The 19,368-nt window shown below is 32.4% G+C and overlaps 1 protein-coding gene across 1 annotated transcript in view; it reads right to left on the reverse strand.

The window, feature by feature from the left end:
- Nucleotides 1-6,592: 6,592 nt before the first annotated feature.
- LOC118188150 (uncharacterized) overlaps nucleotides 6,593-19,368 on the reverse strand; it is a 72,676-nt gene continuing 59,900 nt past the window's right edge. Inside the window, exon 2 of the mRNA XM_035358518.2 lies at nucleotides 6,593-8,034. Within this exon, the coding sequence (XP_035214409.1) occupies nucleotides 7,553-8,034 (482 nt within the window). The 3' untranslated portion in view covers nucleotides 6,593-7,552. The remainder of the gene's footprint in view (nucleotides 8,035-19,368) is intronic.

Raw genomic sequence — 19,368 nt, forward strand, 5'->3', positions numbered from 1 at the left:
ATAAACATTTTCTTACTAGACATCTGACTGTGGTACATAAGACGTTTCAGGGAAGAAAATAGCTACTGAATTATAAAAACAAAATTAATGAAAAATGCTTAATACCCTTGCTTAATATTTGTGAATGTTTTGTTTTCCACACTTTCGAAAGTTTCCGATATCTTTTACTTTTTTCTATTAACCATATCTTCCTCCACCTGCTATAATATTTACTCTCGGTAGATTTACGCCTCAAATTATTTTTTCTTAAAAAAGATGAACTATATAAGAAAAATTCTATATTAAGATAACATTATACATTAAAAAGGAGATAGACGATATATAAGTTTGAAAAGACTCAACTTTTAAACACTGAACCCATTAATCTCTTAAAGATATCTTTCCTCAGAGAAATAACTTCAATTATATGATCAGCCAAGGACCCCATGCCACGCTAACCGGTTTGGAGCCACAACAGAAATTTATTTTCTTTTGCAGCAAAAAATATTGTTTCTTCCAACGCATTAAGATGCTCATAAAACTACTTATACTTGAGAAAAGATCTCATTTTTTATTTATATTACTAAGAGGACATAATGCACTTAATGCCTGATGCTTTAAAACTACTCAGGAGGAAAATTTTTGCATAGTTATTGAAATAAATATCTTACAAAATATTCAGATCTGCTACAGATGCACTAATGTCACCTTTATTAGCATAATCTGCATATTTGTATTGCATAAATTGTATTGTTTATATGTCTTCACTGTTTATTCGTTTCGTTCACTAGAATACTTACAGATAACGCTTAGTTTTTTTTTTCATTGGAATTGATAGTCCACTTAGTTTTATTCACTAGATAGTTTTTCACTATTAGTTTTACTTAGTTTTAGTCACTAAAATTTGTAGTTAATTTCATTCACTAAAATTTATACTTCACTTAGTTTAGTTCACTAGAATAGCTACGGTTAATACGGTCAGTAAATTATCCAAACATCTACAGCAAATAATGCTCAAAATACTGGCGAACGTCCAGGAAAAATTTTCGGCAAACGTGAGATATACTTTCTGAAAAATATAAGATTTCATATTATTTAGTTATTATTATTATTATTATTATATTTTTTGCTAAGAAATGGTTCGGCATTTTCTCGGAAGCATTCGTTAGGAATGGCCATCTTATCACCCAGAACACTGGGTAGGATGCACCTAGGAACCAATATACCATAAAAAACGCCATTTTGAGGACTACCATTATTTCTGTCATGTTGCATTAATATTGGATATAACTGGTATTATAACTGTTATTTGTTCCAATATGAATATATAAATTTCTTCTAAAATTTAACACAACTTGTTTTGAATGGCTGAAATCTTACAGCTAACTTAACGCTTCTAATTTTCTAACTCAAATTTCCTCTCTCTGTTTTTCCTATTAATTAAAGAAAAGTAGTGTAAATATCCGAACTTTTCGAAGAGCTTTTGAAGATTCAAAAACTTTCACAAAAAGTTAATAAAAGGTGTTTTCATAGTGTGGAAATATATCTTCTGTTACATTTACTTAATTTTAAATCTGAATAGTTAGTTTGCACTTACACATAGTAAGTGAAAGATTGATATTCAGTTAAACAGAAGATGAAAGAAAATTTGGAAAAAATATAAAATATAGTCGACTAGAATTGTACCACGTATTTTAAAAAGTTTGAAAAATATTTTAAACTTAGAAACATTTCCTAAGCAATAGCAATTTCTTTTGAGTGTCGAATCCGGCTGGGACAGAGTTCGATGCATGATACAAGATTTTTCCAATTTCCAATTTTTTTTACAAGATTTTTCCTATCATGCATTGAATATGGCGAACGATTCTGATGGCCGGAGCCGCAAGGGATTTTCAGAAATTTCCCTCGGTAAAATGAGCAAGTTTCTTTCAGAAATCCTCTTTTGAATGCATTTTTTCCAACACTCGTAACCACTTAATCACATTCTCTTTACTCTTCTTATAATCACTTAAACGTTTCAGAGTATTAAACTTCTAAATCGAGAAGGAATAAAAGTAAGTAACTTTCAGCCAAATTCAATACATTTTCCCGTGCGTAGAACCTCTTCTCAAAGTGTAAAACGAATAATAAAAAAAGAGAAAATCTGAAAAAATTTATATTCTGAGATATTAAAGAAATTTGTAGCGGACTTGATTCTTGCTTTCATATATTATTAGAATAATGTTACAGTATCTGACCAAGTTTTTACCTTTAAATCGTTTGCATTTTAATTTCGTTATTGCACGCACATTTATAGGTTCAGTCTACTTTTTGTTCTTACATTATTATTTTTTATTTTTATTTATCAAATGCCTGGCCATTGACCATCAGGTCATTAGGCATTGGGCTCTCCAATACTTCTTTACAATGCAGTCCAAACTCTTTAAGTGCAGAGCACACGTTCAGATGAGCAGCGTCAATGACTTGTCCAGAATCACACAAAGCACATGAAGGTGAGACAGTCATATTAAAACGGAACAAATGAGCACCAAAGCAGTCTTGCCCAGTCAGTAGTCTAAAATCAGCCACAGCAGTAGCACGAGGAGAGTCTGAGACACAGTCGGCTTTTAATAGCACCCTCCATGACTTATTTTCAATAACACTAACAGCGCCATTACGAAAAGATTTTTATAAATCCTATTGATTTCAAGTTTAGTAGAGGGAAGAGATAGGTCTCTGGAAGACCTGTGAAGAATATCCGTATATTTTTTTGCTAAAAGGTCCGCCATCTCATTTCCCCAAAGGCCACAATGTGATGGCACCCACTAGAAATCAACCCTTTGTCTGAATTCTGCTCAACAGATCCCTGCAGCTTGGACACGAGTACTTTGTTTTCCTATTTTGTTCTTACATTTTCTTTAACGTTTCCCTATTTTGTTAACTCCTGTTGAGCTACACTTACCTTTGAGCTATAAGTTTCGTTTGAGACTCTGAATGCTTTAGAATATTCTATGTTATCAAATCAATTGTAGCGAATTTTTATAGATTTCTTGGAGTTAGAAAAGTGAGGTATGAATGCTGCCCTCGCGGAGATATGGATCTTCCAATTGGTGGCTGAGCATACTAACTACTTAGGCCATGTAAGGATGCGCGGAGGACCACGATAGTTCCAACAACTTGACACAATTAATTGCTTGATGTAAATTTTCACGTTTATAATTAGAAATATGACTTGTAATCTTAAGCTGAATAATTCGACAACTACATATCCAAATGTCTGGAAGCATAATAGTTCATTTTACTTGTGAACTTCTAACGGCATATTCCTAAGCCAATAAAAAGACCAAAAGTTAAGACCCATTTCAAAGCTTCTTAATTTAATTTTAGGATGTACTAGAAGCAGCAACATATATATATTTTTAAATAATAAGTTTTCAAGCTGCTAACTGAGTACAAGGAAAGCATTTAGGTTTTCCTAGGTCCAGCATGTCTATGTTTAATGAAGGAGTATTACGAAATGATGCTTCACAGCTGTCAAAGGATCGAATTTTTATATTCAGGAATAAAGTGAAAGAATAAAAAACCAGAATTTCTGGCATAACACAAAGGAGATATGAAGAGTTTGATAAATTAAAAATGATGAATAAATAACTAAAAATGATAAATCAGTAAACGTTGTTTATCGCATGATTTTTTTTAACAAAGTATGTTTATTGTGATTCTATAATAATAATTAAAAAAAAGATGTAATGAAAGACTTTATAATGTGTACATTCATGCACACATATATCAAAATCTATATAGAGTTGTTTGTATCTATCCGTATCTCTATTGCTATATGACATTACATAATTTTACAAAGCTTTACTAAAATAATATTTTCTCTAAGTCATGATTTACATGCCTTTATTGTGTTATAAATACTTTTAAATGTAAGATACATATATTTTTAGTCAAATGCCCTTTAAACACGTAATGTCTGCAAGTTGATTGTTGTTTACTTGCCATTTTACATTTTTTAAGTGCTTCTTCTTTAAACTTGCTGCATTTTTAGTATTAAATTCAGCTATTTTTTAAGCTTTAATATCGAAGTGGCAGATACAGTAATCAAAAAGGTAAAAATAAATCACCTTTACCTTTCTACTGATAAATATTTCTGCAAGGATATTTTAACCGCTATCCATTCACGCCTTAATGAAATTATTTGTTATTCACTTATTGTATTAAGTGAAGACAATCAAAAATATGTGATCATTTACCTGAAGCGACTGTGACGGACGAGATCCTTTCGTAGTCCAAAACAGAATATGCAGCCCACAAATCAAGAACTTTTGCAACAAAATTAAGAAAAATTTTAAATTAAAAATACCTTCTCTTCTGTGGTCCAGCGAGAGATTTACTCGAACGCCCAAAAATGGTTCCTGTTTAAATTCAAATGGAAATGTACGCTAACTTAAATTTTCGATATTGATTATTAAAATTTAATGCATATTTTTATTCTGAAGATCTATTGATCTTATCACTTCGATTACAATAGTATACAATTGATGTGCATAACTTATTACATAATTTTAGCAAACTTTGCCTTACGTTGTAATTTATATAAAGAAGAGAATTCTATCAACAAAATTTTTTTCAAGACTTACCTTTAACTCGAACATTCTTCCTCAGACTGCTGGACTATAAATATAAATTAAAGTTAATTAAAATTCTTTTCTCAAAAGTAACTTTGTGCCTGAATTTATCTGTTGCGTTTTTAGAAGAAATGTTGTTGTATAAAGCGATGTAATGTTAAAAAATTATTTAAATTATGATAATGAGGGTTTTAATTATAAATGCTTTCGAAAGTTAGCAAAATAATTTTTGCCCGTAAGGTGCATTTCATATTTAAAATGGCCACCGGAAAACTTTCATGAAAAGCCTGAAAAACATTTGTGCTGATTAAATTACTACTATTTCAATAAAACTAACTATTTCGTACTAACTATTTCAATAAAAATTTAGAAGATTTGAAAGTTAGTTTTAAATTTATTTGGCTCTATTTTAAGGCAAAAAAATTGTTAAAACACCATTTTATATTTATCCAGACAGAATGTTTTCTTTTGCCAGAAATATGAAGTTATATTTCAAACAGAACATAACTCGCAGTTTAATCGGAATCTCATTTGGGATTCTACGCCCAATTTTTTAATCTTAATTAGATTTTAGTTTAAAATTAGGAAAACATTTGTATAAATCTTTCAAGAACGTCTGAGAAATCCCTTTGAAGTGGTTTTCAAAACTAGAGTCTAATAACTTTTTATGAAATACCCTGTAATGCACAAAGTAAGCTCAGAGAAATACATCTCGATATGAAAAATGTACAATAAACTAAGCGATCAAAAATAGACAATCATACCTGCATAAAAAGTAGAATTTGAAGCTTCTTTACTCAAAACAAATCGTGTGACTACCCCCTTGTATTAAAACATTTGCTATATACATTATATCATTATATTTTTTCAGAAGCCAGCTCTTACTAAAGTGGATCAATCTGCTCGTATAAACTGGCTCTTGATTAAGAGAACGGGGTAAACTGACAGATAGATACTGCATTTACTGACTAAAAGCTAAAACTGGATGTGCTAGATGATTTGTTTTAAGATTAGTATGAACTGAGGACGTAACAAAACGTGAAATTTACTTGTCGTTTATAAAAGAAGTTTCATTCTTTGAACTATCTCCATTAAAACGAAATTACAAACAAATTACGAATTTAATGCATAGGGATATTGTAAAGAAATTTTTCCTAAATGATGGTCCAAAATAAGCGCACTCACTGACATATTTTAACAAGATAATCTGCTCCTGCTGTGAATTGATTTCATTCTCCCCATGTACTTAGGGTAAAGTGGGCCACTGCAAAGCCACATCTGAATCCTATAGAAGATTTTGGGGAAGAATTTCTGAAGTGACGTGCATTCAAGGTATTCAGTATACCTCAGTAAAGGACTTAAGAGCTCTAGTTTTCGTGCCTGTGCCTGTGCTTTGAGAATTTGAATCGATTTTAGGCTTAATAGAACGTTTTAAGCTTAATAGGCGAATATTTCAATATTTCATCTAAAAACATCCGTTATAGACCAATGGTCGCAAATGTGCTGGTAACTAGAATTTAATTTTGTCCAAAAAGAGATGAAATGAGAAATTTGTGCTCAAAAGAAAAGAAAAAAAGAAAAAAAAAAAAAAAAAAAAAAAAGAGAGAGAGAGAATTATTTCAAAAATTTAGCTGAATACTTGCACTTCTTGACGCCAACTTTTTTAATTACGCATAAAATTAATACACTAGTTGCCATATTTATTCAATTTTTTTCATATAAATGAATTTAAAATTTCTGAAGTTTCCACGAAAAATCTGAAATGCACCCTAATCAAATAATTATAAGACTCATACTGTTACTTCGAGTAACACATGCTCACATCTAAAAATATAGTTGCTATTAATTAAAAACTGATGTTAGTATGTTTACAAAAATAAATATGCAAATATGTCTTGAAATTCTTTCATTTTTACAAAGATTATTGTTTTCGATAAGTAACGTTTGATGCCTTGAGCATTATTGATGACTGAGAAACAGAGAGTCAAGTTAAAACAACATCCTCGAGAAAACAATTTAATTCAGAAATGCCTACACTCGTAAAACATTTACAAGGATTACATGAAGTTACTCTTCCAGCATCTAAAAACAACATCTTTAAAAGCAATATCATCATTAAGAGGTTTATCAACGTAAATATTATCTGTGTAATGAAATTACTTTTGTTACATTTTTACTGAGATAAATTATTCCTCATTGGAAATGTTTTCTTGCCTTTCAGTATATTTCAGAAGAAACAAACTCTTTGTTGAAATAACAGTTAAATATATTCTTCATTGAAATTAACGTCACTAGCATGTTTTAGGCATAAAAGTTATTTCTATGCTATGCATTTTTGTTTTTGAGGTAATAATTTACTTACATTGTTCTGTCCAAAAATCCATTTGCACTGAAAGAAGAACTGATGTGAATAACTACCTCAAACAAAGAATCTTCCAAAATCTTTGACATACGTATACACCTTAGTACTCACCTTTATAATTTGCTGATGTTAAAATAGTTTCGAAACTCGTTTTAGCAAACAAGTAAGTTTTCTTTTAATTCTCTTAACTCCGCTATTCTAGAATCTTTTCAGAATCAAAACAGTAAACTCATAAAAAGTAAAATTATGTTATGAACATTGGACTGCACATGCTGACATTTTGAACATTTATAGCTTTATTTATTTATTCATTTAGATTTGTAAACAGTTTTGAATATCTCCGCAGGAGAACTACAATTGCAATATGCAAAATTATTGTTTTGAAAGACTTGAGGTGATTTCAGGAAACTTATTCCTTTTCCCTTGCATATCATTTGCTCCAGTTCACACTTTAAATACTGGAAAGTCTAATCTGTTTAATATACACGTAAATCTTCTGAAGCACGAAAAACTTCTGAAGTATGAAGATCTATTCCTAGTAAGCAGTGAAATACTGTATCTCACAGCACAGTACAAATCAGTTTAATTTGGCATCACGTCACCTGGGACAGAGTGTTAGTGATGTCATTTGAGCAGAAGAAGGTATACAGTATGGTTGGATTAGAGCTGATCCAGGTATTTTACCATACGCTCCTACACCTGAAACCATCGGTGAGAAGAAAGCATTTGCAACCGCAGATGGTAAGCCTGCAAGTGCTCCGCCGTGCTGGAGTTGCAAAGGTGACTGCAAAGTAGGATAAGGTCTAGAAGCCATACGTAGTTTTTCAATTTCTGCCTCTTTTAATCTCTTTTCTTTAGCTCTTCTATTTTGGAACCAAATCTTGACCTGAGTCTCTGTCAAGCTCAGTGACGAAGAAAATTCAGCTCTCTCGGCGATAGAAAGGTATTGTTTTGACCGAAATTTTCTTTCAAGAGCAAGAAGCTGCTGAGTAGTGAACGGAGTCCGTGGTTTCCTGTTGCTTTTATGTCGCCGAAGGTGACACGTTAAAGGCGCAGGTTTGGGGGATGTACCTTCGGAACCTGTAAATAAATAAATAAATAAATAAAAATAGAAAAAGAGAGTCAATTTTTAGATATTTAAGAATATGTTCTGTATAACATATAGAATATTTCATTCTATTTTCCATATTCTTACATAATGCTCAATTTCATTTCACGAATATGTCCTTTTTATTCAATTCATAAAAATATTCATTTGCACCATACGTAGATATTTAATTGTTATTTATTCTCAAAGTATATTTAAAAAAATTTAATTTATTTGACTTTAGTATTAAAATTATCAGAAAGGGATTGAATAATGTTTAACATTTCCTATTGTTTTTATATAATATATAGAGTATAATGATAAAAATTAAGAGAAGACTTACTGGTGTTTTATTGAAAAGATAGTCAGTGCATTAAACAGTAATTAACTATACCATACTTGGGATACTTCCACCAGTTAGGAATCTTAATTTTCTGTTTCAAGGATTTAATGGTAAAATATTTTGTTTGAATGTTACTACGACACCTACACTGACTAGAGTTTTTGTCACAGTTAATTCAAAATGCAGGGAATTAAGAAACAAAGGGAGAAATATACAACCAGTAGGGAGAATATTGCTTCAAAAAACAAAACGTTAAGCACTTAAAAAATTTTTTCTTCGTTACATCTTAACGCAGAAGGTCTAAGAGGTATTAAAAATCGCTAATAAAGGTGATGATTTCACAGTTTATTAAATAACTTGATCTGAGTAACTGGTTCTTACAAGTTTGTCTTTTCTTATTTATTAGGAAGTGAAAATTACGAGAATAACTTTAAACGTGTATTCACTCTGAAGACTTTTGAAGATAATCTGATTTGAAATTACCATTTACGAATTGAAACATAAGGTAACCACAGTGAGAGCAGCAGCATATTTATCCAGTTAATAAATCAGACAATTTTGCATGCAAGGTTTTAAAATTAATTATTTACAGGTGATCATTGGAGATCATTTTTTAATGGTACTCCCTATTTTAAGACCAATATTTTTGTGTTAAATTAGACTGCTTAATAACGGTAAAACACACTACGGGAGTTTGCAGCGATGACTGTCGTGGAAAGGCTAAGGGAAACGAACCTTCATATTTATGTTACAAGCAGACCTTTTATTCGGAGGAAAGGCACTTCCAGGGAACTTGCCAGGGAACTTTTCTTGCAAATTGTTAGCTTACTTCCTCAAAAAATATTATTCATGTAGTTTCACGAAAGCACATTTTTTGCTTCTATGAGACGAATAACTTTAATAATCCCTCTTTAGCCTGTCGTCCAGAAAGATTTAAACATGAAACATATTGATGGTCTTTTCTTTCCAAAACAGCATTCTGAGCGTGCCTCGTCTCTATTTCTCAATGGCCAACATTAAGAGTAATTCCCGCTGATGAATGTTACCGACCCACGGAAACAAAGGGATTCTCTTTCTACTGCAGATGGATCTTTAGCACGAAATCTGCAGGTTTTCGTTGCAAAGTGATTCGGCACATGCAACTATTTTCAATATCTTTTGCTAACGGGGCAGTGTTGTCCGTTGTGGTTTGTTTTGTAATAAATATGTCTGCTTTAAATAACTGTGCGAAATTTCCGGCTGAAGTCTTTTTTGGAGCTCAGATAAATAAATGAGATCCAAACAATGCATTAACTGCGGTAGACCTTTGTAAGAGAATTAGGAAGGCCCTAATTTCATCATGATATATACATAAATTTTTATGCTACTTTCGCTCTCTCCAAATAGTGTTAACACGTTGCGTAATACAAGTAAGCTTTCTACCGAAATATTGATTAAAATATGCAGTTTGGGGTCTGAATTTCAAAATGCTTCAGACCCATTAAATGCTTTGTTATTTTTTAAGATCTCGAGAAGCGCAATCGCATGTTTTAAATACTGAAATACTACTAATCTACTTGTGAGGGCCATTATATCGTTTAAAGATACTAGGCATATCCGACTTCACCGTAATAATAATAATAATAAAGCCCACACTTTTTCAAGAATCATATGGCTCTTGGAAATCAACACCAGTGCAATCAAAACTAACATATTGGCTTAAGATTTTCCTAATTATCTGAGAAAATAAATCCTTATAAATCTAACGAAATACGAAGGATGGGCAAAAAGTTAGCAGAAGGGAAGGTAAAAGGGATTTGGATGGAATTTTTACAGGCTTTACAGACCTCTTAATAAGGCTTAATGACAAATTTAAAAACTACAGATTATTTTTTTCTTTTTTTTAAATAATAATAAAAATTAAGTCTGTAATATGAGAGAAAATAATTCCATCGTTTGTTCCTTATGTAGTTCGAGTAGTGTAAAGTATTTATAAAGAACAGGTAGACGCAGGATATTAGTAAAGATATATATGAGACGTTAAAGAAATACTGCTCCAGCTTGCTTCACATTTGCCAAATAGACAGCATAATGTTATCGTGAAATAATTTCTTGGGAAGATGATCAACTCTTTTCTCGCTTATCTACGTCATTAAGAAATGAAATCATTTAAAAATGGAGATATTAGTGATGAAAGATATGCAAGTGACTTTTAGGGATGTAGTCACTTGTATATCTGGGAGCATTTCATTTGGTAGCATAAATCGGTTTCAAGAAATAAAGCCTATAAGCTCAATGGGTTTTTCATTCTCAAGGTAAAACAGGTCTAGAAGCTTCAACATATATGTCTATCACTATGCTTGTCGCTATTATTTAATCTGCATGGGTTCATTTGTGCCAACTTTTGGGAACTTCAGTACATATTGGTACATGATAACTACATACAGATGGGTAAGTAGTATATGTAAATATACATTTAATTAACAACTGATGCAATCAAGATGCACCTGCTTAAATTTTAGAATAAAAGAAAGTTTCAGGTTAAACTTATGATACCGATTATCAGACAAATGAATATTTGCTTCCAGGGAGCAGGTATCATTGACAATATTTGCAATTGCTTTAAATCACTTTTTTATCTTATTTTCTTTAAGAGCAGTTATTTAAAAATAAGCAACGAAGACTAAAAGAAGCAACAAAATGGATCGGAAATCACGGTCTCTTTTACTACTTTGTTTCTTCCCTATTGGACATTTCCACGTATTTTTAAGTTGCTTGTGACTATTAAGTTCCTGAAACATTACAAAAGTCATCGTACATTTTTTACATACATTTACGTCATACATCGTGCATTATTTTATGCAACAATACAGTAGAAATTCATGATCAACATAACGGATTTATTTCATCTTAACTTGCGAAATTTTGAGATTCTGAAAATTATCAAGATTTCAGTTACTTTTGACTCAGAAACATATTTTTCCAGATAGAAAAAGCGGTTCAGAGTTCCCTGCATCAGATCGCATGATATTTAGGTGCTATTTAGAGCATTATTTTGAAATCTAGGTTTGATTTTCTTGTGTCCATACAGTGTATTTTATATTAAAAAACGATAAATGCTTTCATCCAAAAGATTATTATATATAAAAAACTGATGAAAATGTTTTATTTGATTGGTGATGTATAGTTGAGTAATTCATGATTTCAGATACGCACTTATTAATCTTTATTCTGGACGAATAGAAAGAAAATGCAATTCTTAATTGTAATTGAGATGTAAGAATTAAATTCTGCAACACGGTTAATAGGCATTTCTGAATATCTTCATGTTTACTAGCATTGTAAAAAAGTGAAACTTTCCTATTTACAGAAGCAAAATATATGCGCTTCTGAAATCTGTTTTGTCATTATGTCCAAGATAAAGCAATGCTATTCATTTTGCTTATCAAGTATATATTAGGGGGACCGGAAAGTAATGTCGCTTTCTTACATTAAATTCAAACGAATACATTTTAACACGTTTTTATTTTTAATCAATAATATAATCACCCTCGTTATCAACAACCTTTTGCCATCTAATGTGCAGATTTTCAATCTCGGACCGATAAAAATTAATTGGTTTTGGAGTAAAATATTTCGAGAGGACATTTTGGACATCATCCAAATTTTCAAATTTTTTTGCCACTAAGAAAATGTTGTAGGGATCCGAATAAGTGGAAATCCAATGCTGCGATATCGGCCAAGTATGGTAGGTAAGTATGGTAGTACCTCCCACCCCAATACATTAATTTTTCCCAGTGTTCGTCTTGCACAGTGCGGTCTTGCATTGTCGTGTTGCAGAATGACGCCTTTTCTGTTGACAATTGATATTTTTCGATTAAAGATTGGCTCATTCAATGCAATGTTCACACTAAAGGTCTGCATTAACAGTTTATCCAGGTTTCAGCAATTCAAAATGAACAATTCCGCGAATATTCGACCAAACGCACAGAAGCACCTTTTCGGTGCTTCTGTGTAAACCCGTTCATTTGCAGAGAGCTACTGCCTTTTGCGTTTTGGATTATCATATAGGACCCATTTTTCGTCTCCAGTAATCGAAAGATCAAAAAACGGTTCTGTATGGTTCCATTGCATATGATGGATCAGTTGGCTTTGTTCTGTTCAGACAGATTATAGGGGACCCAAACATCTGCTTTGCTTATTTTTCCAATCTGCTTTAAATGTTCTTGGATGGAGGACCAAGGTAGATTAAGGGTGTTTGACATGGATTTGCTTCCACTTCTGCCCTTAGCATATCGTTCTCTAATGTTGTTGGTCTTCCTGATCGATAGGAGTCAGAGAGATCAAAATTACAGAATTTGAACTTGGAAAACCATCTTTGGCATTTACGAACGTCTAATGTACATCGATAAACATAGCAAATGCTTTACGTCGCAACTATTGCGTTACTACCCTTGCGAAACTTAAAAAGCATGCAATGCCGGATACGCTCTTGGCTGGTCACTTCACCCAAAATTGGAAAAAAAAAAAAAAGTTTAATATTGAATTATTTAGAAGTGAGCAAGTCACAATAACCTTAAAATGACTTTGGCATGCCTTCGAGGACATGTGCAGAAACGACATTACTTTCCGGTCCCCCTAATACTTCAAATTTGATACAAAGTAATAAATGAGCTCATGACCCGAAACATGACATTTAAATTTGTTAAAAATTAATCATGCAAGTAATTCCTTATCAATTTACAGATTAAAAAAATTTTAACATTGAATGGAAGAGGGGACTGCATTAAAAGGTCCAAAAAAAATTTAAAATATGAAACAAACAATTTTATAACAATATCTTAAAATTTTATTTATGGCGTAATAATAAAATATGTGCGAAGTATTCACGAACAATCAGAATAAAGCAGTTAAAATTAATTTTTTCTCAAAGCACGATAACGAATTCGAAGTCGTATTTCCCTGTGAATTATGTAAGCACATGCTGTTTAATTAATAACCATAAAATATTGATGCATCAAATTAAAGTGTGAAATACTTGAATACCTTAACTGCAGACTGCATCAACTCACAAATTCTGCAACCATTTTAATGATCTGTTGAGATTTTATAAAAAATTAAAAGAATACGTGTTTATTACTAATAAGAAAATGTTTTAAGGATTAGTCAATCACTATCTGTGCTTCGGTTCAAACAAATTTTGAAGAGCAATGATAAAGTGAGTGCGATATTGGAGGGGTTTCTTTTGCTTTTCTTTTTTTTTTTTTTTTTTGTTTTGTTTATTCTTATTGATGTATAATATATGTATTTTATTTTTATATAATCTGACATGTACAAGGTGATTCGTTTAAGCGTGTACAAACTTCAAGGAAGGGTGGACGATTTGGAAATGCATAGCAATGTGGAGATAGGAGCGCATTCGTAGAGCTCTAAAGTGCGTTGATCCGGAACAGGTAAAACCTCCGCTAACGACTTTCGGCATTCGACAGTCAACCGCAGAGGAAGCAGGATGGAAGGTTTCAGTAACTCCGAGATATGCATCTAACATACAGAGCGGTCGAATGTAATGGACGAGCTGTATAGGGAGCGGTAGCCGAATAGGTGGCTCCGAATCACCAGATGTTTGCACGGCAGCATCAAAGATTCTGCGATACGGAATCTTTCCAGACAAATCAAAGGAATCGGGAACGAGCGAGATGAACACGTGGAATAGAAGAGATGGTGCTTCGTTTATGCAGAAAGGAATCCACATGTTAGTACATGAGAAATCACTACAAACCTCGCTGTTTCTCAAACCATTGACAGAAGAATCCTGCACTCGAACCATTTGTATCCATACCATGTACGTATCGCTAGTTGTGTTTGATGAATGGTACAAGCAGAAAGGTGCGACGGAACCCCATTTTTCGACATTCACTGATGAGGCATACTTTAGCAGAAAGGACTGCTACAATGCGCCTAACACACATTATGCGCAGTGAACAACCCCTAGAGTACCAGAACACGTGCAGCACAATAACGGTTTTGCATCAATATATGAGCGGACATTGTTGGCGACCACCTAAAACGACCACATCTCATGCTTTTTCGTTTGGATTGATGGTCTCATAAGATTTTCTTGGAAGAAATTTTACCCAGATTGTTAGATGAGCAAGGAATCCAGAAGCCACGGAGCAACGATATGTGGTTCCAGTATAACCCCAGCCTATTCTACTCTTTCCGTTTGGGAACACTCAAATTTGACACTTGGTCAAACGTGGATTGGTCGGTTTATTGACTGGTGGTGGTCCTGCTTATTAACTTGCACGTTCCCTGAACTTGTCCTGCCTATATTTCTTTCTCTGGAGTTACTTGAAAAGCTTGGTATAAGATACAATCGTGGCCAATGTGGAGGATATTGTCGCGAGCATTAGCGAATCTAGTGCGATCATCTGTGAGAGTCTCGATATATTTTAAAAAGTCCGTGACTGTTAAACCGATAGATTCGGATTCGAATCCAGGAGAATGCACGGATGTTTGTAAGTATATAGTGTCTCTGCGGCAAGAGAGCACTCAAAATACACGGCCAGCTGAAAGTCCTCTCGAGTGGTTGTGGTAAAGCAAGAGGGGGGTAGGAGATACTCGGATCGCCCCCGTGGTGTTCTCCCTTAACACTGGGTAGGAGCTGCACAGTTAGTGCCGTGAGACTATACTTGTACAACTTGTTGTGAAGTGCTGGTGCCCCACCCACTTATAACTGTACCTGTAATTTCGAACACTTACGTAACTCTAAATATCGTGATTGTAACGATTTGCTGATTAAAATATTATTATTCAGATCATTCTGTCTTTCATTTCTTTTGTTTTCTTTTCTGAATACTGTAGCACATGAGGACTGCATTTCCACCCGTACATTGATATGTAATTCCGAATCGTCTTTGAGTAACCTATTCTTCCGTGAAGTTGGTACACGCTCAAGCAAATCATCCTGTATATAAATAATAAATTGGTGAGTATTTTGAAATCTAGTACATGACTGATAAATGCATGAATAAAAAACGAAAGATAATTAAATTCTGATCGCTCGAATTTTTTTTTCTTCAGATTTCATTTTTGTTCTTTTAAATATGCTATTATTCCGCTGTTAAATTTAGCCTGACTCCTGAAATTGAACTTTTAAAACACTTTTAAAATAATTTGTAGAATAAATATTAGAGTGATTTTTTATGAATATTTTCACGGCTTTAAATTACTTTGCACAGCTTCTTATTGTATAAAGATTTCATTACGTATTATCATTTATTTCTGATCAATTTATATTCTTAAGAGATATGACATTCTTGTATTTTCAAATCAATCCTATAAATTGGACGAAGCAATAAAAAATTTCGAAAGACCTAAATTTCTGGAGAATAGTAAACAAAAAATATATGGAATATGACCAAACATATGTAAAGGTAATAATTGCATTTTAATAATTCCTTTGCTCAAAATAAAGTGTTGGTAATGGAAATTAAAATTAACCTTTCGTACTGAAAATTAGCACAAGGTACCACCAGCTTAAAAAGGAAAAAGGGATCAAAGCCTAACGTATAGTGGAAAACGTTGAATTACGAGCTGAAATCTATATGGCCTGCATATATTTTCGATGCTAAAAAGACACAAATAATGCCATGAGACTCAATGAAAATTATATATCATAATATATATGGGATTTCCAAGAAAATGCTTCTTTTGCCCCCCATTTTAAAATTTTTCTAATTGAATATCGAAGAGAGAAAACAAAGCGAAGTTTTTCAAAATGTACTTTCTGTTACAAGAAAATCGAACTTTTTTCGAAGATAGGACTATACCAGTATTTATTTTTATAGAAAAGATTAAAATAAATATTAATATAGCTTCACCTTCAAAAACGAATTCTTAAAATGATCTTTCTTCAAAGGTAGAGGCTATGCTAGCCTTTGTTATTTGTGTCTATTAATAAGGGATTTATCAGAAGTCAAGATTTTTGAAAAGGATTTAATATTTAAAAATAAATGCATGTTCCGAACAATTTGAAAGTGATTTGAGTAAAAAGGATGTAAATAGCCAAATTTGCCAAATGCGTTTTGAAAAGAAAATAAAATTCGATTTAACGATTTACATCATCTACATCTTGTCAGATTATATCAGAATCATCCAAGATGTCGGAGATCTCGGTTTTCTTAAAACCTCTTCTCAGTTACTATCAGTGAAATTAATTTACACGTCTCGGTAATCTATTCACACATCTTTCAAACTTAGTCCTGTAATTTACAAAAGGGTGTCGAACTGACGTCGGCCTCTAGACATCCTCTGTGCGAAAATTTTGGATTCATTACTAATAAGATTGTATTTCAAATCTGACCAACGAAAATCAATAGTTAACTGACGCTGCGCTGTACGAAGATATTTTTGCAATAAATATGTTTCAAAACCTTTCTAAGATTTGAGACAGTTTTAAAAACTCCGAGACAGAGCGAAGGATCTAAAAACAGCGAAACAATAAGGTTTTATGTTATTACGGCAAAGCCTCGAGGGCTATCTGCCTAAGGAAAAGGATGCCTTCGTGGATGATTTTCGAAGGGAAATAGGCTAATATACAATTTACACATGGAGAACACAACGAAAGCAACCAGCCTGTTCGCAATATTCGAACCCCGGACTGAAACTACCAGTATTCAGCGACTTATACCTCTCAGCCGCTGGTGGGCCTCGAAACAATAGGGAAAATGATGAGTATGCCTTGAATATTTTAAGGTATGTTTAGATAAAAATCAGTTTTATCATTAATAAATGTGCAATACGTAGATTTTATTTTTCTGTTATGCAGGTTTGAGAAGAACGTTTTCGTTTTTACCTCGCGCTTGTAATGCGCAAATAAAGCATGTACGTTTTGTGCATCAGTAAACTGTAAAGAGCTTCCTTTTCCATGTTACTTTTAGCAATATCTAGCTCACTTTCTTATATGAATACTCTATATTTGGGATCAAATCGTTTCCAGACTCTCCGAGTTATTCAGAAGCGGGGTATATTCAAAAACCTTGCATAAAACATTTTATGTATTTTGGTAATATAGTTGTTCCCATATTACTATATACTTAACATGATGTCTGAGTTAATAGAATTTAACAATATAAAAGTTACTCTAGCATCAAATATGATGTAAATTAGAAATAAAATTAGGATAGTAACTATTATGTTGAAAGACTGACAGAAAAAGATAAAAAATTTAAAAAGGATCTCTAAACTTCAAACTAAATTCTTAACACCTCGAAAAAATACTGAAATTTACAAATTGCAAAAAATAAAAAAGTGCAAAAGATTGTAAAGATAAACAAAATAAAAAAGTACAATCGAATCTTTGTATTCAGATTACAGTTTAATACTTAAAAGAAATTTAAGCTATTGAGATACGAATGGCCTTGTAGCTGAAGTATTACGAAAATCAGACAAATAATTAGAATAGTTTTCTGGCTACGCGTAACGTGCAAAATCAGTGATACTTAATTGCCTCGCTACAATTTTATATTCAACAGGCGCCCTCATATTTGTTTAATAACTTTTTTCCTTTTTTAATGCTGTATGCAGAGTGTGAATAACAGGAGTAAAAATGCATTGAAATGTAGAACTTACTTATTGCGGTTTTGTGTGATAGAAAAACAAAACATCGAGTTTATAGTATGTTTCCCCGATCTGTTTAGTAAACAAAGAACAAAAGCTACTCTTTTAAATATTAAGGCATTGAACTTTTCTCTCGGAAACAAAACTTTTTTTTACTTTTCTAAATTATTTATTTCTTATTCGGATAACTAAGAAAGGATTCGCAATTATGTGGTCGCGAATAATTATTCTAAATCAAAGCATGTAATATATGTCGAAAGAAAAGATTTTGTCAATTAGAATAATAATACCAATGTTTATAAAATTTTGCAAGTGTATATAGTAATGGATGCATTATAAAGTGCACAACAACATCTATTACTACAAAAATAAAGTTCTAAATTCTTGTGAAATGTGCAATGTTATAAAGTCGCTCAATTAGCTAACTAATTAGCTATAAATCAATTAGCTATAAAGTTGAACATATTTTGCAGAAATTTAACTTTCGGGTCGTTGATTCTCCCATCAATAAAATTCCGAGTTCCATACTCAAGGACCCCATTCCGGATATGAATTCCTGGCGTATTTATAGGATTCCTTGCCAGTGTGGTTTAATTTACATTGGCCAAACTAATAGAGCCTTAAAATTTCGCGTCAAGGAACATGAGGCATATGTTAGGATAAAGGAAACACAGAAGTCTTCTGTTGTCCAACATTGTTGGTCCGAAAATCACACTTTCAATTTTTCTGCTGCCAAAATTATTCAAAAAGCATCTTCCATTAGAGAACTGGATTTTCTAGAGGCATTTCACATTCAAAAAAATCTTTCTGTTCTAGTTAACGATCCTAATTCCAATCCATCTTTGCCTTCGGCCTTTAAAGAAATTATGTTTAAGTTCTGGTTTTATCAATAGATGGCACCACTAGCTTATTTTCTGTCCAGGCTTTCTTATCTTATCTGATCATTATATCCTATCTCGTTCATTTGCGCTTTCGCAGCTGACGATGGTGGTTCGGTAAAACCATCGAAACTAGTATTGTCAAAATTTGAAAATATAACGCTGATTTTTGTTGTTTGACTTCTGAATTAGTATTTATTCGGCGTGTTATTGTGTCTTAAGAATCAGTGTGTTTATAGTACCTTGAAAATCTCTGTACAAGTTAAAGAGAAAAGGCTTGTGGTTGTTTACGGCAATGTACAAAAAGTTGAAATTGTTTATGTATGTCATATATGTAGTTATGTCTTATATATTTTTTAATACAGTACTGATGCGAAAACATGACTGTTCAATAAGAACCTCAGATAATAAAAATTGCTTCTATTAAACATTTTGCGATCTTGAACAAAACAGTAGTTCTAACCTTTGTTGGATTTAACGTAAAAATAGCTATATTATATTAAAAT

This window comes from Stegodyphus dumicola, chromosome X1 (genome assembly GCF_044657685.1).
Source record: "Stegodyphus dumicola isolate Sdum_Otavi_A_Nest chromosome X1, ASM4465768v1".
In the NCBI taxonomy this organism is placed as follows: Eukaryota; Metazoa; Arthropoda; class Arachnida; order Araneae; family Eresidae; genus Stegodyphus; species Stegodyphus dumicola.